Source organism: Nelumbo lutea, chromosome 2 (assembly GCF_056320005.1).
Source record: "Nelumbo lutea isolate HS-2025 chromosome 2, American lotus-T2T, whole genome shotgun sequence".
Taxonomy (NCBI): Eukaryota; Viridiplantae; Streptophyta; class Magnoliopsida; order Proteales; family Nelumbonaceae; genus Nelumbo; species Nelumbo lutea.
Window position 1 is genome coordinate 36,024,586 of NC_142685.1, and position 22,849 is coordinate 36,047,434.

Here is a 22,849-nt window from a genome sequence, read left to right on the forward strand (position 1 = left end):
CCCAATTTGTTAATAGTTTCTCATGCATAGAACTCTCTTCCTATAAATTGAGATTCAAAAGTATCTTTCAACCGTCTATAGAGAAGCATTAATGTGGTCTGTTATGGAACTCCCATTATTGTTTTTGAATATTGTTGGAAGCACTGTTCTAGAAAATTAGAGTTTTTGACACTATTATCTTGCTTGTAGGTGAAAACTTTTTGTCCATTGAAAGGTAAAAAGATTGCATTATAGTTTTACCTTAGTGTTAAATAGGGTTGTAATAGATCGGATTCGGATTGAATTCAACAAAGTTCAAATCCGATCTGATTATTGAAAACATTCATCCAAATACGATTCGGAATCCAATTGGATTTGAAGACCAAGGATTCGAATTCAAATCATAATGACTTAGGTAGGATTTAGATTTAATCTGACTCCACTTTAAATATTTAAAGTATAAAAATAAATTAAGAAGTTAATTAATTTTCAACCTTTATAAATAATAATTTAATGTAAATATAACAAACTAAATTTATTATATATGTAAATTCATATATAATAAAAATATAAAAATATATTTTTATAATTTTAAATATAAATATATAAAATTTATATATTAAAATCAATAAATATTACAAATATAATCGGATTTGAATTTTAATCGGATCGAATGGAGTCAAATCCATAAACACATCATCCAAATCTAAGATAATCAGATTAAATGTCAAATTGGGTTGTGGATTTTTGGGTATCATGGACAAGCATAGCATCCAATGTATTTTGAAAACCAAGATATGGGCTTTAATTTTTCTTTGGAAATAATAAAATTCCCTATCCTTTACAAGCAAAAAGAAATTGGTTGGTCGCTTATTTTTACTCTCCATAATGAAATTGAGAACTTGATTTTCTATATGAATATCTTAGATTTGTCTCGCTATGGTGCAAAAACTAATATTTGCAACACGTTAAATCTCAATATTAACCAACCACATTAACAACATTAGGTGTACCTATCGGGCTCGGATCTGCTATCACTACTTGTTCCCACATCTCTACCCAGGGGACATGACAATTGCACATTTGGAATATCTCCCTTTTCATTCATAGGGAGATGTTCCCATTACATGATAGCGGTGTTCGGTGGGTATAGATGTGGGAACAAGTAGTGGATAGAAGATCCAGAGGTGTACTTATCAATCATATTAAAGATTTTAAAAACACTAAAGATCCCAACTATGACATTTCACTTTATAATTGGTTCACCTTTTCGCTTCATGCTGCAATTTCTACATTGTAGATTTTACCTATATCATAAAGCACCCATTGAGGTTTTCACTATAGTACCTCTAACTTGTGGACAAGGATTAAAGTTAGTGGAAGTAGAACTTTCTAACAAGTTGTAAGCAACACCAAATATGTTTATAATAGTATGAGAGAATATGTAGGGGACAACAATCAAATAATTGAAAAAGAAGATCAGAAAGTAGGAGTATGGATAAGCTTTTCTGTGCTCCAGTGACCCCTTTGAGGAATTATTATAAATGAAACCATTATACCTTTGGTTTACTAAGATCATAAGCTCATATTTTTAGTTGCATGTTGGTCCTTACTTGGCCTTTACCTTTCTCTAAATATCCTTGTATTAGACCATTAACTTTACAAAATCTAATTCTAAGCACACAATCCACATGCCAATACCTGCATTGGTGTGATGAAGTGGTTCTAATCTATTAAATTTATATTGCTTATATATGCTCATTTGGTAATGAAGTTCTTGAAGGGTATATATTACTAGTGTTGAGAACAGCCTGTATTTCATGAGCCAGCTCTTTGCTCAACCTGTCAGCATGATTGTCTTGTCCACCTGCAAAGGTATACACCCGAAAAGCCAACTGAAAAACTCTCCAAAGCATATTAATAGATGCACTAGATTGGTTGCCATTCTTTGATATGGTCTCTCTATTAGTTGTTGTGTTTGCTTCTCTTCTCTCCTAAAACAATAGATAGATGCTCAGAAAAGAGTAAAGAATTGGTCTTAGTAAAATCAATTAATCATGCAATATCTGTTCAAGGGACCTACTTGAAGTGCAAAATCCATGCAGCTAGAAGAAACATCCACCATCAGTTCCTTGATTCGGACTAGAATATTGAAGTCAAAGTGGATATTGTGATCTTGAAATCGCTTAGATTCTTCATCTTTCTCTCTTTCCAATGCATCCACCTCTCCCTTAATCTGTATTTTTACATCTTTAGTTATTGATGAAGATTCTGCAATGGGGGAAGATAATCATACATATGAGTGTTTTTCGCTCATTGATGATGAGAATTTACCTTGTTGAAGTAACACTCAACCTTGTCAAGATATTGACTCAAAGGAGCCACTACCTTCCAGTTTTCTAGATTCACAACAATTGCATTCAACCTTGAATATAGTGTTGCTGCTATCCTTAGCGTCTCCAATTTCTTTATAGGGAAATCTTTAAATCTTGATAATACCTATATTTAAAGAATTGAGTAATTTGAGACAAAAGTTAAAGTGACCAAAGAACAAAAGTTGATGATGGAGAAATGTATCAAAACAACATGCTAGTGTTGAAGTGACCTGAGTTTCATCAGTTAGGTCATCAAGATGAAGCTCCACGTATTGGTGGAATTTAAGCAGCTCAACCATGTTCTTTGTTTGGAATGAAGTGATTGCAGATTTCATTTCAATGATTGATGTTGCATACTTCTGTACATCTTCTTCAATTTGCTGGAAGTATGTTGACCTAAGATAATAAGGAATTTAAATGAGAAAAGGGAATGAAAAAATATCTTAGAAATTTAACTCAATTCTTTAATATCTCTATTCACTCATTGCAATTTATAATAATTAGTTGCTTATGATTTCATACCTCCTCGTCATCTCTGCTATTGCATCAGCCATTCCCTGTTTACCACCTATAGAACCCTCAATCTGATTATTTCTCCCTTGAGATGGCTTTCCACCCAAATAAGATCCTTCCATCTTTCCTTTGAGTAGTCGGTACAAATTCCCCATGTGCATTGACCTCTTTAACTTGGTATTTGCTTTCTTAAGTTGTAGAGATTTTGTTATATTAAGTGGAGGAGGTGGTGGGGGAGTTACTCCCACTATTAGAGGCATGGATGATGATTGTGGCATCAACATAGATTCTTTTGATGGAGGGATTGGTGGTGGTTGTGGTGGAGTTACTTTTATATCTAAAGGAGTTATGGGTGGGGCAAACTGGGCTAGGTTTAGGGCTGTTGATGTTAATGCTAGTGGTGGTTGTGGTAATACATTTTCAAAAGGTGTGGTTAGTGTTGATGGTTGTGTTAATACGTCAGGTTTCAAAGTAGGTTGGAGTGGTGGTACATACATGGGAGGAGCACTCATTTCATAAGGTGCATCACTTTTGTTGCTTGTTGTTTGACTTGACTAAGGAATTAAGACCTTTGACATTTCATTTGTGTGTTTACTATCTCCAGTTTCCTTATTGACTCTTGGTATTGGTAATGCTTCAGAATTTGTCTTTGATTCGCAACTCTTCGACTCTAGTTTATTAGATTTCTTGCTCGTTTGAATCACATGCATTGGAGGGATACTCATTTTTTAAGCGCACTTCTTTGTACTACTTCTAGCCCTATTGCTTGTGTCACTTGAACAAGACATTTGGACCTTTAGTATTTTGTTTTTGTCTTTGTCATATTCGTGTTCTCTCTCGGCCCTTACTAGTGGTAGTATTTCAGAGTTTGTATTTGATCAGCTCGATTCTTCAGATTTTTTTATTGTTTGGATCGTAGGATTAGAATATTAGGTTAGTATATTTGTGACGGTGAGCCTAAGAGGCCAAAGAAATGGTGGTGAATAAAGAAAAATCAGAAAATTCCCTTATTTTTATAAGGAATGAAATTGTAGTAATTGATAAAGATAAGGATTTTTATTATTTGTATAAGATTAACTCAAGATATCTCCAAAAGTCGAGTCCTCTATAATGTTATCATTCTTCCCTTCTTCTTCATCTATGAAATTGCGCATTTCATTTGCCACCTTAATCATATTATCAAGCTTCCTTAACACTCTTTCACCTTCAACACAATGATAAATCAAAAAATAGTTACTATTGGTCCGATGAAGTATTGAGATTTCTAGCTAGTGTACCAAAGAGAAAAGAAAATTAATGGTGTACCTAATTTATCTGAGTTGATGTTTATGTCATTGTCTTTCTGACATTTGAGTTTGGTCAACCACTCATGCTTCTTAACCCATGAATCACCAATAGATTTAAGAGCATTATAGAGGAACACCAAACTCTATACAAACAACGTTTATTTTATTAGCTTTTAGTTATGAAGAATACATTTATTAAATTATTTTCAATAGACTTTTATGTAACAAATGGTAAACCTGATTTATAGACATTTCATAAGTTTTTCCCATTGGAGTATTGGGTATGACTTTAGGATAAAGCTTGTGGAGGTCATATAAAATTCCCATCATCAACTACAAGAAGATACAAAGTAAATAAACAAAATGGAAATAAACTCCATAGAACTTTAATAGTGCAAATTCTTGTCAAATTTTGAGAAATGGTAAGAGTACCTCATTGATCTGATTGTATTCATTGCAAAGAGGAAGATCAATAATATCTCTAAAGGCCAAGATGTTCTTTTGAAGTTCAACCATTAACTGAAAGCTTCTTGTCCATCCACAAACTCTCTTTCATCAAATTCATCATTTCCCTTTGACTCTTGGATACATTAATGCCCTTGAATGCCTGCATTAGTAATTTTTTTGGATACATTAACACATTACAAATTACTTGTAAAACATGTTGGTTATTAATAGAGGTATAATTGTCCTATAAAGAAATGATACTATATATCAGTTGAATCATTTCCATGAGTAAGAGCATATAGAAATGAGTTGAAATCCTTAAGCATGCATCCTTGCGAATTTATTATCAACAACAAAACATTTATACCTGAAATAATAAATCCATGCTTTCAAATGCAATGATAACCACAATGAAATTATTGTGTTCCAATCTTTTTTGTACCACTTCACGTATAATTGGTTTTCTTTCTCTGAAGGTACAATTTTATAATGAATAATAATAATAATGATCTTATATAAGAGTTAAAAATGTGGTTCAAAATTTCTAAGTAGCTGCTCAGATAAAATATTTTGAACTTAATTGCCTTCAATTCAAACATAAAATGAGAAAGAAAAAAGAATCATATGAAAGTGACCCTACCTCGAAAGCGCCCAACTTACGGTGAAATAAAAGTGGTTTTGAGTTTTGCACTCTCAATGCCATTTGTATTTTCTGAAATTATATTTCTAAAGAGATTGTTGGGGGACTAGTATTGCTTTTATAATTGTTTTCTAAATGCCCTACCAGTTTAACTCTGAAGTTGATGTAAGTGGTTGAGCGAAAGAAATTGTTTAAAGAGAAGGGATATTGAGCAAAGCAAATGAACGCTCAGAATTAAAACAATATTTGCAAAAAGAAATGAATATGTTCTGCATTGTGTTGGGTTTTATTGCTTGAAATTGAAGAAGGATTTTAAGGTGAGAATTGATTACAAGATAAGAACGCGTCAATAGCTTTATTTAGGAGGTCTCTCCACATAATCCTACCTATTACCAAGATCTTATTTGGTGAACTTAGCTTAAACGGTTTTGTTTTGTTCTTTATGTGGTCATAGCAACTAATAGATCCCTAATTATCGCCCTTCAAAGGAGAAAAATATGTAGTTATGCTAAATATGTAATTCTAACATATGATATTCCATTTTTTATTAATATTGTAGGTCGTATTGGCCCATAGGCAATGAAAAGAATTAAAAATTTAATCTATTTACTATTATTAAGGACTAATTGTATTCTTAATTAATATAACTAACAACATGATAGTTACTTTTGTAAATTAATAACAACATGATAATCATATATGCCTATCGAAATTGAATTTGTTTATTTAGTATCAATTTCCTAAATAGGGAGTGTTGGAGGAAAATATCAAATTGATGCTTCCCTCAACTATACATTTGAAGAAACAATCAAAATGGCTTGGCACTTAGTTAGCATCCTACGCGACAATGTAGATATATATATTCTAGTGCATTTGCAAGAGGATGGACTTGTTTATTGCCACGATATTATCAAAGATTAACTGGGCCATTCACCGAGAGACGACTATGGCCATTTCCTCCTTGAAAGAATCACGGTTTCTTATTAGAACACTAGTGAAAATTGGACTATGGTACAAGAATGCAATCATGGAAACATGTAAACAAAAAGAGACGATGGTCCCCACCCTATCAAATTAACCTAGGCATTTAAAAAAACTTACTTAGGAAGATTCTAGAATCTTTCATTCCATGCATGTATAAGCCATTCTCTCCTATAAATAGAGGTCTTTCTGATAGGAGAGGGGATCATTCCTTCTCCTTAAGTTTCCCTAATCGAACCCTAACCTCTCTTCATTATCATTTTCATTTCCTTCTCAACTTTAGAGCCAAAACAACCATTACTACTGCCTTACGTTAAGAATCTATTATTTCTATCTTGAAAAGAAGATGCCGCAAAGAAAAGATCTGGTTAGGAAAGAGATTTCACACAACCTTTACTAGAAGAGAAATCTCACTATAGTCACCTATATAATCACCTCCTGAGCAGGTAGAAGATGACATGTTTCACAACCATTTAGTCAATCTTGCTAGTAAAGGCTATGGGATGGAAGGACTCCATGAAAAGTTGGAAGATTTGTAGCACCAGAAGTTTGCCAAGATCAAGAAAAAGCAAGACCAACTCTTTGACTGGTTAAAAGAAAGTTTTCAATGTTGCCCAAAATAGCAACTATAGGAGAACCCTCTTCCATAACAAAAGCATCTATCCACTAGTAGTTTGATTCAGAGATGAATGTCACACCACATCTTTAGTGAGAGTAAAAATAACAGTTGCCGATTGAGCTGGCTTAGTGATAGCTGCAATTTCCACCTCGACATCCCATGTTCCAGATGTAGGAATCTTAGATCCAGTTCTCATGGTGGGAGAAAAGTAATGCAAAAAGATCCAGCAGCTATCTAAAGAAGAGACAGTAGGTTATTTGTAGTTTATTATTGGAGGTTTCACCACTAAATCATATTAGGTCTTGTACAAGGAACCTTATCCTCTAGACTATTTTCCACTTTCTACTTGGAAACAATACAATGGAACAACTAGGAATGCTCGAAAGCATGTAAGAAAGTTTGTGGACATACTTGGACCATATGCCATTAACGGAGCTCTAAAGGTAAAGGAGTCTTCCAATACTCTGATTGGTTTCTCTTACACTTGGTTTGTCAACTTTGTGCCGAAAAACTTCCAAAACCAGGACAAGTTGGTAGAAAGGTTCTTGGAAAAGTGATTTGTCATGGAGACAACTAACTATTGTAAATTTGAGAAACATGAGACAACGACGACGACGGAGTTGCATGAGTATGTTTAAAGATTTAGATGTGTCACCCAAGAGTAGCATGATGACCAAGTATTGGAGTTTGATTTGGTAGAAGAATGCATCAGGAATATAGTAGGTTAAAGTTAGAGAATTCGAATATGCAAGACCTTGCTAGGTTATGGGAGTGCATGCAAATAACAATAGGTCTTTGAAGTAAACACGAGAAGACCATAGGTGGGAACCAAGGTTGGAGGAAGTATACATGGTGAAGAGCAGACAAGGAAGGTTGCCATCTTGCAAAAGATGATGTTAAGGAAGACCACTCATTGTGGTTATCCCCTACCCACCTTTCCCATGCGAAAAGAGGGAGGTCATTACAATCACGAACAAATTGGTGAAGGATGGAATGATTGAGAGGCCACACATTTCCAAACCACTTATTGAGGAAGAGAAGCAAAGTAGGTATTACTGTGAGTGTCATTAGACAGTGCCACACAATATCATGGATTGTTACAAGTACAGGAGGTACTTTAAAGAGTTTGTAAGGTTGGAGGACTTCAAAAAGATGTCCACTTCAGGCGTAAGGGAAGACCAACCACTACCTTCCCACCCTCTGGTAAGAACCATTAATGTGGTCAGTAGAGTAGTCATCAACCTATCCTCGTTGATAGTCTTGGCAACAAGGTTTCTTCAAAATAGTTATTCGTAGAAGTTCTTTCAAGAGAAGAATATACTAGAGGAAGTACAACATAGAATAGTGAGAGCATTATAAAAAATTGGCAGAGAAGGAATAGGACAACAGTCTAGGGTAGTTATGTTTGGCCCCAAGGACATGATGGAAAAGGACTCGCACCACAACTGCATGTTATATGTTATAAGATGTCTCAATCGGTACGAGGCATTAGGGGTGAGCATTCAGTTTGTTCGGTGAAAAATTGAACCAAACAAACCAAACTTTTAAAAACCGAATAGTATTTTTGAAAACCGAACCAGAACTGAACTTCTTCAAAACCAAACCGATTTTTTTTCGGTTATTTCAGTTGATTTGGTTATAACCGAAATACATTCACTGTGCTGAGTCAAATAAACAGATGTTTACAAATATAGTAACATAATTAAGCGAACCTGAGATATCCATAACAAAAGTCAAATAACAAATGTTTGCAAATATAATAACATAATCTAGAATAGAAATTTGCATTAAAAAAACATGTAAAAGTCAAGTAGTTCTGGGCCTTCTGGTCACTTGGCAACAAATACTAAATCCTAAATGGCACGGCAGACAGGCACTATGCCCCACTAGCATAATTGCAGAAAAACTGATGTGCCTGATTAACCAGTTGTCAAACAGATTTACCATCCCCTTACCAGGGAATAAAACTTTACAAAAGAAAATTAATTATAAATAACATAGAAAATACCATGGTATCTTCTGAGTTGCTGAAATTTATAGGTGGCCTTTAAAGTCAAAATAAGATTTCCAGTATCAAGATGAAGCAAGAAAAAATAAAATTAACAGGAAAACGACACTCCCAACTTCTAATTTACCCAGATCAAGAAAAGAGGGGAAGTTGAGTAGTTGACCGTCTCCTTTATAGCTTGACTTCTTGAGAATAAAGACAAAAGGCAAAATGCATTCTTTCACTCTCCATTGATACAATACTTTACCTCTTCAAAGAAAAAGGTTTTCTTAGTTAGGAATAATGGACTATTACATCTAAATAAGCAATCCCTTGTGTTTGAGAATTAATTGATTTTATCAAGACAAAAACCTATAGGGTATAAATGAATATTGAAGGATCTATATATAAAGAATTATAGATCAAGCTTTGTATATCAAGAAAGATATACTCTAATAGAAGCATTGATTATGAAGACATTTACCTCATCAGTTACTAAGCTTACTTCATGATGTTATTGTTTTTTTTTTTTTTTTGTCTGTGTGAGAACTGCATTTCTTCATGAAGAAACACCATCATACTCATCCTTAAGGTTTACAAAATTTCCATGAAGGATGTGGCACCATCATTGCAATTGGATTGGTAAGAAACCAAGGTATGCGCCCAAAATACCAGCAATTGATTCACAGAGCAGATTCTAGGGGGCTCATTAGAGGCTGGAGAGTTGGGAGGGCGAAAACCCTTCTTACTCACTTGTAGTTTGCTGACGACATGATTCTGTTTTGTGAAGGCGGTAATGTGAGCTTTATTAGGAATTTGAAGTCAGTGATACAACTGTTAGAGCAAATATCTAACTTGAAAGTTAACCTTGGGAAAAGTTGTGTTGTGGAGTGAATTTGGAGGAGGGAGAGATCAGGGAGAGTGCTGAAGTATTGGGGTGTGAAGTCTCGGGTTGGCCTTTGAACTACTTAGGGTTGCCTTTAGGGGATAATCCCATGAGAGAGAGCTTTTGGAACCCGGTGGTGGAAATGTTCGAAAAAAGACTGGTGTCATGGAACAATAACTACCTCTCTCTTGGTGGGAGAATTACTCTTATTAAGGCCACGCTTGCTAATTTACCTATCTTTTTCCTGTCGGTGTTTAAAATCCCAGTGAAGGTTGCTAATAGATTAGAGAAGTTAATGAGATATTTCCTGTAGGAACCGGTCGAGGAAAAGAGGGATCATAGAGTGAGCTGGGAGATAGTTTGTAGGAGTAAGACATGTGGTGGCTTGGGGCTTGGGAATATTAGGAGAGGGAATATGACTCTGTTGGGAAAGTGGTTGTGGAGATTCCCAACAGAGAATGAGAAGCTTTGGGCTAGAATAGTGGCAAGTATTCATGGGTTGGAGCATAATGGATGGGACGCTGGAATCAGAGCTAGGACCACAAGCAATTCTCATTGGAAAGCCATTTATGACCTACTTTCAGTTTTCTCCCCTAATATCAGGTATGATTTGAATTCCGATAACTCCATAAAATTTTGGGAACAAACCTAGGTGGGGTGTGCCCCTCTAAAGGATCAATTTCCTTCTTTGTTTGCTCTTTCTGATTTGAAAAATGAGTCAATCTCGTCTTTTACCACCCTGTCCTCTTCCATTTCTAGGATTGGGTGGAACTTGGGTCTAAGAAGGGATTTGAGGGACTCAGACTTTGACACTATTTTGAGCCTTATTACAACTCTTGATAATGTTGTCTTAGACCCCACTAGGCCGGACTCTAGAATTTGGACACCTTCTACCAATGGCATTTTTACTTGTGCTTCTTTCTTTAAAGTCTTAAGTCAGTCCACCAGTCCTACCTTTCCTCCTTTTCCTGTTGATGAGGTTTGGTGCAGAGCAATGCTTCCTAGGGTTGGTAGTTTTTGTTGGTAAGCCTATCTGGAAAGAATCAACACTAGTGATTTACTCCAAAAGAAGAGACCCAATACTTGTTTGTCACCTCAGTGGTATGTTCTCTATAAAGTGGATGGGAAGACTGGTTTTCACCTACTGGTGTCTTGCCATTTTGCGAGGTCAATTTGGGAATGGGCTGTGTCCCTATTTGGTTGTTACTGGAACCCCCCATCAGCTTTGCAAAGCCTTTTTTCCCCTTCTTTTTTCAGGTGGCTGATAAAAAGGCAAAGGACAATGTGGAGAGGACTAAGGGCTGCAGTATGTTGGATACTTTGGGAAGAAAGAAACTCTAGGATATTCTTAGAAGCTTAGAGAGGAGTGGTAGAACTGAGGGCTATCATTCATATTAGGGCAATACAGTGGCTGAAATCTTTGGAGCTTTTCACAGATTACACTGTGGATGACATGTTGAGGAAGTGGGGTGAAATTGCAAGTTGCACACAAACTAAGTCAGTAATGAGTGTGGCTTGGACCCCTCCACCTAGTGGATTCGTGAAACTAAACTTTGATGTGTGTAGCAGGGGAAATCCGGGACAATCAGGGATTGGGAGTGTTTTTAGGGATGGAAATTGAGTCATTTCTGCCATGTTCTCAGGCCCAATTGGAGTGGGTAACTCCCTTAGAGCTGAGATCTTTGCAGTTATGGAAGGAGCCCAAAAGGCTAAGGAGTTGAACATTAGGATACTCTTAATTGAAGGGGATTCAGAGGTGGTGATAGGTGGCTGCTTAAAGATCACAATGGCTTATCGAAGTACAATAATGAGAGGAGGAAATTCAAGTGGCTGGTGCGGGAGATTGAAGTTAAGATACGTTGGGTTAAAAGATCGACTAATTCCCTAGCTAACGGTTTAGCTAAACAAGGGGCAGAAAGGGATTCACTTTTTTGGGCCAAGCTGTAACTTTAGTGTGTTTTCTTTCTTTTCTCTTTCTTTTTTCCTTTTCTTGAGGTTCTTTGTTGCTCTTGGAAGATAAGTGTGTTTGTCTTCCTTTTGTAAATCTTCTATTGATGAATTAATGAAAGTATTATTGATAAAAAAAATACCAGCTATGAAGAAGAGTAACAACCCTATTTACCAAGGGTAATGCTTAATAGAAAACTATTTACCACTAACTAGAAAATAGGATAATACTCAGGTCCCTAGGAAACTTTCCATTGGATTAAAATCAAAAAGACTTAAGGAAAGAAAGATAAAACAAGCCCGTAGTGCCAATGCACAAATAAAAACAACAAAAACGGTTCAAAAAGAAACAAACATAAATATCAGTTACCTTAGCTTAAATTATATCAACGTCTACTTGTTTTTCCAATGGACTAAATGGAGTGATTCCCAGAGAATAAGTGCTTCGGTTTCAAAGTTTGAATGACCCTCTCTACCTCTCCCCGAGCATCCTTGTCCCTTTTCTTAACAGATTTCTTAGCAAGTTTTACATCTTTCACTTTATGTGCAGAATCCTTAAAGCCCGCTCCTGGAACAACATCACTAGGTGGGCGTGACCTTGACCTTGATCTAGATCTCATACGTAGCTTCTTGCTAGGTAGATCAGCATCCAAATCAACAATAGATTCTTTAAAACCTCAACAACAAAAAAAAATCCAAATCTATGAAAGCATTATAAACCACATACTAAATGTAAAAATATAAATATATAATAGGCCAAGTTGATGGGAGTGAGAATTGGGAAAGAAATGTGAAGTCAAGTTCTTTATTTAACTCTTTTTAGTTCATCAAAATGTACTTGAATTCATTGTAAACTACTGGCAATTGGTAATACCGAAATATGGCTAGTTCGCTACACTATAACAATAAAAAAAAAAGAAAAAATAGGAGTAGGATTGTAGGAATAATCCTGCAATAATAGGCCTCGAATCAAATATCAATCACTATTGGTTCTAATGTAATCACAACATTTGGTAAATCTGAAAATTAAGGAAGAAAATTAGAAAACCCCATTTACAAATTACAAAAGTTAAGAAATTATCAAGAGAAAAATGATAAATGATATAAAACTTAAATAAAAAAGATTGTTACCATTCTCAAGTTTATCAAGCTCCTCTAGGTCTTCTTTAGCATTAATGGCATATTGTGATGATCAAATCCAGTCTTGAGCACATACAAGTGTTTCTGCTATTTTAGGAGTCAAAGAACTCCTAAATGCATCAAGCACTCGTCCTCCAGTGCTAAAAGTAGACTTTGAAGCAATTGTAGAGATAGGAACTGACAACACATCCTGAGCCATTTGTGAAAGGATGGGAAATCTAGAACAATTAACCTTCCACCATCCTAGGATATCTGGAACAATTACTTGTGATGGTTGCTCACCTTCTATTTTGCTTGAAGTTGAAATTTGAGGTTTATCACTAATATGTGCACTTCGAAGTGCAATCATATTCTTGTATTCATTGTACAAATCATACACAACATCCTTAACAAGAAATTTATTCAGTTGAACTAGCATTATCAAAAATTGCGGTTGCTTTTTCATCACAATTTTTGTCCAATTGCAGTTGCATTTCCTCACTACCTCCCTACCATTTTCAGTTCCTATCAATTGTGCTATGGTAGAGACAGAGTCTCTACAGTAGATGGTTCACATATGCCCATTGCTTGGAAGGGGACAGTTAGAGTGACCAATAATATAACTCTGTCTTCTGTTTTATATGTCTCTAAACTTCATACCAACTTACTGTCTGTTAGTTCATTGACAAAAAAATTGAATTGTTCTATGACATTTTTTCCTGGTAATTGTGTTTTGCAGAATCTGGAGTCAAAGAAGATGATTGGGAGTGGTCATGAGGTGAATGGAGTCTACCTTCTGGATGAGATTCCAAGACATCAGGGCCATCATGTTAGCAGCAACAGTAGTAGTGGGTTAGAGTCAGTGAACCAGATTATGCTTTGGCACAATCGCTTGGGACATCTTTCTTTTAGTTCTTTGAAATGTCTTTTCCCAAAGCTGTTTGAGTTTGTTCAATTATCTAGTTTGGAGTGTGAGAGTTATTAGTTAGAAAAGCATTGTAGACAGTCTTTTAAACCAAGTAATAAAAGAAGTACTTCTGCTTTTAATATTGTTCACACTAATGTATGGGGCCATATCAAATCCCTTCCATGGGAGGATTCCGTTACTTTCTCTTGTTTGTGGGTGATTATACATGATATTCTTGGATATATTTGATGAGATCACATGATGAGGTTCCTAACTTAGTACGACAATTCCACCAGATGGTTCTCACACAATTTGGAGTGAGAACTAAGGCTTTTAGATCAGATAATGTCAGAGAATACTTTGAAAAGGACCTAACCATGTATCTCTTAGAACATGGTGTGTGCTTCAGTTCTTGTGCAGTTCTGGGGAGATGCAGTTCTTACAGTCGTACATGTGATTAACCATGTTCCTTCATGGACTTTAGGGTTTAAGGTGCCATTTAGCCTCCTTTTTCCAGATGGAAAGATATTTCATATACCTCTGAGGGTTTTTTGTTGTGCTTCTTTTGTTCACATTCTTGGCCCTCATCGCAAGAAATTGGATCCTAAGGCCAAGAAATGTGTTTTTCTTGGGTATGCTCAAAACCAAAAGGGGTATTGCTATTATGACTCAGTATCGAGGAGCAGATTTGTCACTATGGATGTTACCTTTTTTGAATCCACATTCTTCTTCTCGAATGGTTCTCCTCAGGGGGAGAGTTTTGCAGAGGAGAACTCACAACCTGTTCCTCTTCCTGTTTCTATGGTGCCTCCATCAATTTAGCCAACATCTGTTCAGTCAGCACCTGCACCTCCAGTTTTATTACCTGACCACTACCAACAGCCTCATAGCAATATCAGCGACGGCAGATGATGGTTGACTCCACACATCCTTGACCCACACCACTCTCTTGAGCCTATTAGTATAATAGTATTCACTATTAATAGAAGTAGAAGATGAAGACTCGAAGAGAAAATGTAGAAAAGACAAAGAGAAGAGTAGAATAAAAGAAGACTCGAGGGTTTTGGGTTTCCTAAGGAGGGTTAACATAATTACTTATTTACCCCTAATACTTTGGTTAGTTTAGTTATTAGTTAACCAAACCTCTAAATAGCACACCTAAAACTGAAAACTGATCTTAATAAAATTGTACTAGATACCTTTACAAACTTAGCTGCAATAAGGGAACCGACAAATAAAAAGCAAAACCTCATAGCAACAAGATGTGTAAAGGTAATCACACCAGGAATAGATAGTTGTAACACACCAATGGTCTCAAAATGTGCTTATGAAGTCCACAACATTATCTCCCTACATAAACTACAAAATGGGGCTTCTACTTTTACCCCAACTCTAGATGAGGTACGTGCCCTACCAACCCACCCTGCTAATTAACACCATGCTTCTAAACCTCCTTTGCTAGGATTGCTTCTTAGAATATTTTGATGAATTGTTAGTTTAGGATTCCTTCTCCAACCCCTTTCTTTTTTTCTTCAAGACTTCTTGGAGACTTTTGGTATCATGTGACAAGGGTAGCTTCAACACCAAGTTAGATACAAATCTACATGAATATTTTGTAATGATATCTGCAAAGGTCGTGATTTGTATAAAAAAACTATGACTTTTTTTATTTCAAAATGGCATGTTATGCTTAACTCTAATGGTATCTATTTAATGAAAATTTTGATCATTCTAAATTCAATAATTGCAATATCAATAGCTTAAATTTGTAATAACTTTACATATGCGATGGAGAAGCACACCACAAATAGGAAAATAATGAGACTTGTTTATCTCTACAAACTTCACCGCATAAAAAAAAAAGTTGACCTTGTCCATCTCCTAAAGGAGTTTAGAGACATCTTTGCCTAGTCATACAATGAGATGCTTAGCCTTAACCTCAAGATAGTGACAAATTCAATACACTTAGATCTTATCACACGCCCAGCTAAGCAAACCCTATGGGTCTTTATCCAATTATACAAATCAAAATAAAAGAGGAAATAAAGAAATTGCTCAAAATAGGATTCATCAAGCATATTGCATACCCATAGTGGTTTTTCAATGTAGTATTAGTGAAGAAGAAGATGAACAACTCAAGTTTGAAACATACTTGTAGCATGACTTTCCTCACTCTTTTACATACCAAGACTATAATAGTTAACATTCTATATACGTCAATTTTTGTAACCACAATAAGGTCTACCCAAAAGATGAATTCCCGTTGTCAAGCATATAACTCCTATGGGTCACAAAATGATCCCCTTTCTTAGATGCCTACAATAGTTATAATCAATTCCTTATGAACCCCATGGATGCACTGCACAAAGCTTTTAGAACATCTACTAGAAACTTTTATTATAAAGTAATAACCTTTTGATTAAAGAAGATGGCGTGTATTTTCTACATGTTGCACAAGGACATTGAGTGTTATATAAATGACATAATCATTAAGTAAGGAAAAATGAAGATCACATAGTAGTATTAAGGAGAGTATTCATTATATGTAGGAAAATACAATCTAAGATTAAACCCTATGAAATGTGACTTTGGAGTGAGGATGAGGAAGTTCCTATGGTGTAGAGCCAATAGCAAATCTGAGAAAATTCATACTTGGCCTATCACTCATGGCAAAACTTTTAATGGACTTGACAAAGGAAAATGTATCTTTTGTGCAAGGAAAGAACACAAAAACTCCTTGAGAATCAAATAGGTCCTTGAAAATGCATAGACTATGGTGCCACCAATGAATAGAAAACCCTTCATTGTCTACATTGTTGCAAACCTTCAAGACATAGGGTGCCTTTTAACACAAGAAAATGAGGAAGCCATAGAGAAGCCCATTTATTATGCCATTAGAGTGTTAATAGGTCTAGAGATAAGCTATTATAACATGGAAAAACAGTGTCTAGCCATAGTCTTTGTAGTGCAAAAAGTTAGAATTACCTCCTAGGCCACAAGATCTTGTTAGTAAGCAAAAGCGACCCCATAAAGTACTTTATTCAAACAACCTTTGTTAGGGTGACTAGTGTGTTGGTTGATGTAACTAAGTGAGTTTTTCATTAGGTGCATACCCCCAAAAGCAATCAAGTCTCAAACGTTTATAGACCTTTTGACCATGTTCCCCACCTTAGACACCCTAGAAGCAAACAAAGACACATCGGGAGAACTCGACGTTGCCAATATAAAGGAAGTAGAATGAAAGTTATACTTGATAAAGCTGTAACCACAAAAGGAGGTATTGGTATTATCCTACAATCCCCAAGATAGTACTAAGATAGCCAAAGACTTTAAGTTGTAATTCCTAAGGTTGCACCATGCAATAGAGTGTAAAGCAATAACCCCAAGCTTACTATTAGCTTAACAAAGGGTTAAAAAGTTAGCAATTGATTCATCCCCAAGTCATACAACAATCAAATAAAGAAATGGAAATGAAAGAGATCACACTACTACCATACAGAGCCCCTCTCAATCAACTCTACCAGGCCATAAATGTCACCTTCCACCACATAAATAGAGCCAAAAATAGATTCATGGATTATCTTGCCACATTAAGCTTATGAATACAGTTTGAAGGAGACAAGGCCATAATAAAAATAAACAAAAAAGTAAACTTAGCCTTGGATACCCTAACACAACTTATATAACTCCTAAATAACATAACCAAGGGGGATTGGTGATATAAGGTGGCAAACCTAATGGCTCATTAGAGGGGAATCATTTTCTTACTGAATTTCAAATTCTTGGGAATGTATTATATTAAAAATGGAAGATGGAATGAGCACAAGATGTAAGTTCATACTCAGTGTTGTGGAAATCAACTAACTATATTGTATAAAAAGTTGTAGAGGTTGGGGTATTATTGGCAACATATGAAAAAATAAGCTAAAGAAAGACAAAAGAACTATGCTGAATGTTTGCCTATGTTCAATAGGCATAAGCACTTACATATAGAAACCAAAGATTGGAGGCAATCTTATATAGCCTATCTAGGTGAAGGCATTCTACACAAGGAAAAAAGTTGTAACAACCTTAGATCACAAAGCTAAAAGGTATTACCTAGTAGATAGGATACTATTTAGAAGAAGTTTTACAAAGAAGCATTTACAATGTTTAGGGAAAGAAAAGGAAAAAGAGGCCTTCACCTTAGAACACAATTAATTAAGAACTTATGACCCATCAAGGCCAACATGCCTTATGTGACCACATTATTCAAATGAGATCTTATTGACCTACAATTTTGCAGGATGTTGTGGTACACATAAAAAAAGTGTAGGCAATGCCAGATTCATCCTCGACTCATACATAAACCAGTACAATCCCTTAATCCCATCCTCATACCATGATCATTCCATACATGGGGCATGGATCCTCATGGGCACAAATTATTTCACAAAATGGGTAGAATTAGTGCCCCTTAGGAAGGTCACTATGGTTAATGTAGCCAACTTCGTAAGTCAGAACTTCATTCATAAGCACTCAACAAATTACTACCCCCAGGTAATGGATAAGCAGAGGCTACAAACAAGACAATAAAATAGATGCTAAAAAAATGTGCTCAATGAACATTAAATAGATTGGATAGAGTATCTATCTAATACACTTTGGGCATATAAGACATCTAAGAGGAAAGTAGTAGGGGCATCCCTATATAACTTAGTCTATGGCCAAGAGGTTGTCTTACCTACAAAAATCTAGTTAGCACCTGCACAAGTGGCACAATACTTAAGAAAGGAACATCACTTTGATCACATGGACAGAGCACTAGATACACAACTTGAACTTCTAGATGAAAGAAGAGATTGATCAAATTAAGCTTGTTTAAGCAAATATATTACAAGTAGCAAATGGTAGTATAGTATAATAAACTCATTCAAGCAAGAGAGTTTAAGGAAGGAGATTTTGTGCTAAAGATCGCACCACACATAAGGCAAGGAAGATCAACAAAAGAGTTCACCATGGTTTGTAAGGACCTTATGGAATCAAACAAGCAAATCCATGAAGCAGGTACTACATACTGTTAGACCCAATAACCGAATAGTAGGACGAAGCACTGATTATGCAATGGTTGAAAATGTACTATACATAAGGATTATAACTGAATTCAATCTTTAATGCTATGAAAATTCAATTGTTATATGGTAATCCATTCTACAATGAATATTTTAATACTACAATTTGTCTTTCTGTGCCTTCTCCTTAAATTTGTAACGAACCATTTTGTTTTCTTTCCTTCTTGCATGAGAACAATTTGCCTTGTATGAAAAAAAAAATCATGTTGAATTTATTGTTCAATTTGTCATTGAATTCATGTTACCTTTTCATTGTTGTTCAATTTGACTTGTGAACACTTTGCCTTGTGAGAGAGCCATGAGAGGCCTTATGGATATTTTTGCCTTAATGAGAGGGCTGCAAGAGTTAACGCCCTCAGGAAAGGCCGCAAAGGCCTAAAACTAAAAGAACTAGGAGGGGTAACACCCTTGAGTGAGTTACAAAATATAATACTTCCCAAGGATGGTGCCTAGAGGATTACCATCTAATTGAAACCCCCTGGAGTTACTAGGACTTAGGCCGTGGGAGGCCTAGGCCAACACAACCCTACATAGAGGAGTTAGAACACCCCCCCCCCCCCCGGGAGTTATTAGGATTTAGGTCGTTGGAGGCCTGGGCCATTGAGGCCCTATGAATGATGCCTAGAGGATTACCATCGAATCGGAGCCCCCCCCCCCCCCCCCCAAACCTAGAGTTGTTGGGATTTAGGCAATGGGAGGCCTAGGCCATTGAGGCCCAATGATACGAAAGTTATGAAGTGGTAATTGCCCTCGAGCAGGCTGCGAAGGCCATCAAAGCAATGCTGATGAGGGATAATGTCCTTGGGCTAGTGTCATCACATAGAGGGGTGACACCCTTGGATGTATGGTCTTCCCTGAATTAGGTTTGTGGGAAACCATACAATGTATGACTGTAATAATAAAGATGGTAGGTACCTCAAATGGCTATGATTGTTAGTACACACACAAGGGTAACCCTCTAGGTTCAAGTCCTAGATGGTAATCCTCTAGGCACCATCCATGGGAAGTGTTATATTCTGTGACTCACTCAAGGGTGTTACCCCTCCTAGCTCCTTTATTGTTAGGCTTTTGTGGCCCCACCTGAGGGCGTTACCCCTTGTGATCCTCTCATTAAGGCAAATTATTCACAAGGCCTCTCATGGCTCTTTCACAAGGCAAAGTATTTATAACAAATTGAGCAACAATGAAAATGTAACATGAATTCAATGACAAATTTAACAACAAATTCAACATGAATTTTTTTATACAAGACAAATTGTTCTCATACAAGAAAGAAAGAAAACAAAATTATTCATTACAAATTTAAGGAGAAGGCAAACATTCAATCTTTAGTCCTAAAAACTTCTCCTCTACCCCTTTTGTTTTATCTTTCAGGTCTGCTAGCTAAAGATACAAGGCAGTCAAGTTACCAACAAGTTTGGTATCCTCCATTTGATGAGCTTTTAGCCTCTTTTGCAGAATAGAAAATTTTGCCTTATGATCCAACAATAAGCATTGCAACAACGAGAAGGCACATATGCTCACTGGCCTTTTCAGAAAGTCCTTAGTATTAAACCCAAGGTCTCGAAGGTGGTCAAAAGTCTTGACCCAAGAGAGAAACTTTGCTCAAGAAGGATTCACTACTGATATTTTCAAGATCATTTATGGCATGATTTTTAAAACCAGATTGGACTGAACGGTTGGACTGGAAAAATTGGGAATCGGTTAAGTGACTGGTTCTGTTTTGCCCTTGAACCATAATTTCACTAAAATCCGTTGATTTGGTCAGCAAATCGTTAACCTAGGTGGTCAAACCATTCAAATCATCCAATAGTTTTGGCCACTTTTTTTATTTTTTTTATTTTTTTATTTTTTTTATTAGAACGGGCCATCCATTTGGTTTGAATAATCAAACCGTTCGACCAGGAACTGGACCCCTGACCGATTCTTAGTTTGATTCAATTTTAAAAATCTTGATTTATAAGGTACTTACAACACTGACACCAACTTTTGGCCCCCTAGAGCGTTGTAGTTGGTACAAAACCATCTTCGTGCAATTTTACCATCACTTCTGTATTCTATGGGGCACCTTAAACTTCCTCTTTGTCAATGAGTAGAGCACCTCATTTGAATCCTCAAATCTGGACTCTATAGTGGAATATATTTGGATGTCGTGTAGAGCATTATCCCAATGGGCTTCTTCAAGTCAATGCTCAATATAACTAAGTCAGCACCAATGAAATCAAGATCAAGGACAGGTACACCAACACTCACTATCTCCACCCCCTGCATTAGAAGCCTATATAAACCATAAATGGGCAACCAAATATATACATAGCATAAAATATTAGTAAAATACCATAGGAACATATTTTCCTTACCTTTGTTGTACTCGTAGAAGACACATCTTGTTGTATCGGAGCCTTTCATCAACAATACTACTCCTAACCCCTATTATAATTGAGGATTAAAAAGTATGTCTCCTATGACTCCACGGAGATCACATTTCCGCCCCACAGTACATTCCTGCCATATATTGAGATCATCTCTCGATGATGATATCATCAATTCTTGTACTATCATCAATAGATGTTCCTAATACACGGTGGGGATGTGCTATGGGGCATTGTGGGGCGAAGATGTGAATTCGACTCCACCCCCTTGATTGCTCATGAACCTAACTTTCCCAAATGATTGAAGTAGGCCTCCTGTATGATAAAGTTGCAACGTCCATATTCTCTTTATTTAATTCTTCATTCCCCATAGGTGTAGACCCTGGTGGTTCTATGGGGAGAGCAACTTCAATCGTGACCATGACCCGGTTTGACAACACAACATTTGTTGCTTCACCCAAAGATAGAGAGTTCGGATTTCCTGCACCCAGTTTTGTGTGTATAGGGGTGCATTCCCAATCAAATTGGGACACGTTAAAATTTGCATAGCACTCCAATTCAAATATGCGAGCCATTTAAACGGTCAGTTTGCCTCTATTAGCTTTTTTAATACTTAAAAAATAGGATAAAATACAAAAACCTCCTCTGAATTTTCTGATTATCATAAAAATCTCTCCTTTAGTTTTATTTTAATAAAAACCTCCCCTAAATGTTTAGAAAACTAAACAAAAACCTCCCTTCGGTCATTTACCCGGACCAAAAATGTTATAATTTATGAAATTACCCCTGACTAATCTGCACGGCGTCATTTAAAATTTTTTAAAATCCCAAATTGCCCTTATTTGAGCTACAACACTTCCACAATTGGTTACCGTTCTTTTTCAGAGCAAAAGAAAATAACACCACTAAACAAACACTTGCAGCGGCGCCATTGCTCGGGATACCAAGAATTGCTAAAATTTAAAACAGACACACAAATGATTAAGAAAAAACATATCGCTAGGTGTTTTAATAATACAAAGCAAACAGGATCGTGTCAATGAATCGCTGCGGCTATGGTTATGGCAGATGTGAATGAATTCGATCATCTCTTTCTCTCTCCCACGCTCTCTCTATCTCCCTTCATCGGTTGGCCGCTGGTAGAATTTTGTTCTGTTAAATGGAAGCAACCAGTGTCTCTGAAGCTCTTTCATTTCAATACAAGGATAAAAAGTCTATCTAAAATCCCCAAGTGGGCCACGCCTACCTGCTATATATCATATGTTCTTTATTTTCATAGGCTTTGCGTTGGGAGGTTTTGAAAAGACAAAGAGGAAGAGTCCCGACCAACGCTGCATTTTAGATGATAAGTTGAAAAAATGCCTCTTACCATTTGTCCGTCTTCCTAAAAGTAACAAAGGTGCTCTTTTAATAAACACACGTATTGAGTATCGACTGGGCCAAAATTCTTTCTCAATTCAGGGCTTGCCCATTACAGTTTACATGCCATTTTCTAATTCACTTCCTGAATAGAAGCTCCTGATCCTCTCTCTTTGTCTCTTTAATTGCACCACTAGTCTGTAATCTGTAGTTTCCCATTCACTTGGGGTTGGGTGAAGCCTAAGATGGACTCCCATGTGATTCTTTCTGAGCTTACGAGCGAGCGAGCAAACGAGAGACAAGCAGACAAATAACCAATGG

At 36.3% G+C, this 22,849-nt stretch overlaps 1 protein-coding gene across 2 annotated transcripts; it reads right to left on the reverse strand.

Annotated features, from left to right (window-relative positions):
* Positions 1–1,604: 1,604 nt before the first annotated feature.
* Positions 1,605–5,517, reverse strand: LOC148869857 (uncharacterized protein At4g04980-like). Of its 2 annotated transcripts, none has more exons than XM_088967630.1 (6): positions 5,241–5,517; positions 4,586–4,760; positions 2,585–2,750; positions 2,314–2,478; positions 2,063–2,215; positions 1,605–1,973 (listed from the first exon to the last, which is right to left on the reverse strand). In XM_088967630.1, exons 2-6 carry the CDS (start codon positions 4,606–4,608, stop codon positions 1,728–1,730), a joined length of 753 nt encoding a protein of 250 aa, XP_088823756.1. In that variant the 5' UTR covers positions 4,609–4,760; positions 5,241–5,517; the 3' UTR covers positions 1,605–1,727. The 2 variants fall into 2 exon arrangements, with proteins under 2 accessions (XP_088823756.1, XP_088823755.1); XM_088967629.1 differs by lacking the exon at positions 5,241–5,517 and adding an exon at positions 2,877–4,071 and having other exon boundaries at positions 4,586–4,718.
* Between the last annotated feature and the right edge of the window lie 17,332 nt (positions 5,518–22,849).

What these genes read in the sequence shown, in the direction of transcription:
- LOC148869857 (XM_088967629.1), bottom strand. Translation starts at nt 3,379, where the DNA reads ATGAGTGCTCCTCCCATGTATGTACCACCACTCCAACCTACTTTGAAA. An exon ending in ACCTAACTGATGAAACTCAG is followed by an intron (nt 2,479 to 2,584) that starts GTCACTTCAACA and finishes CTTTAAATATAG; the next exon opens with GTATTATCAAGATTTAAAGA. An exon ending in GCATGGATTTTGCACTTCAA is followed by an intron (nt 1,974 to 2,062) that starts GTAGGTCCCTTG and finishes CTATTGTTTTAG; the next exon opens with GAGAGAAGAGAAGCAAACAC.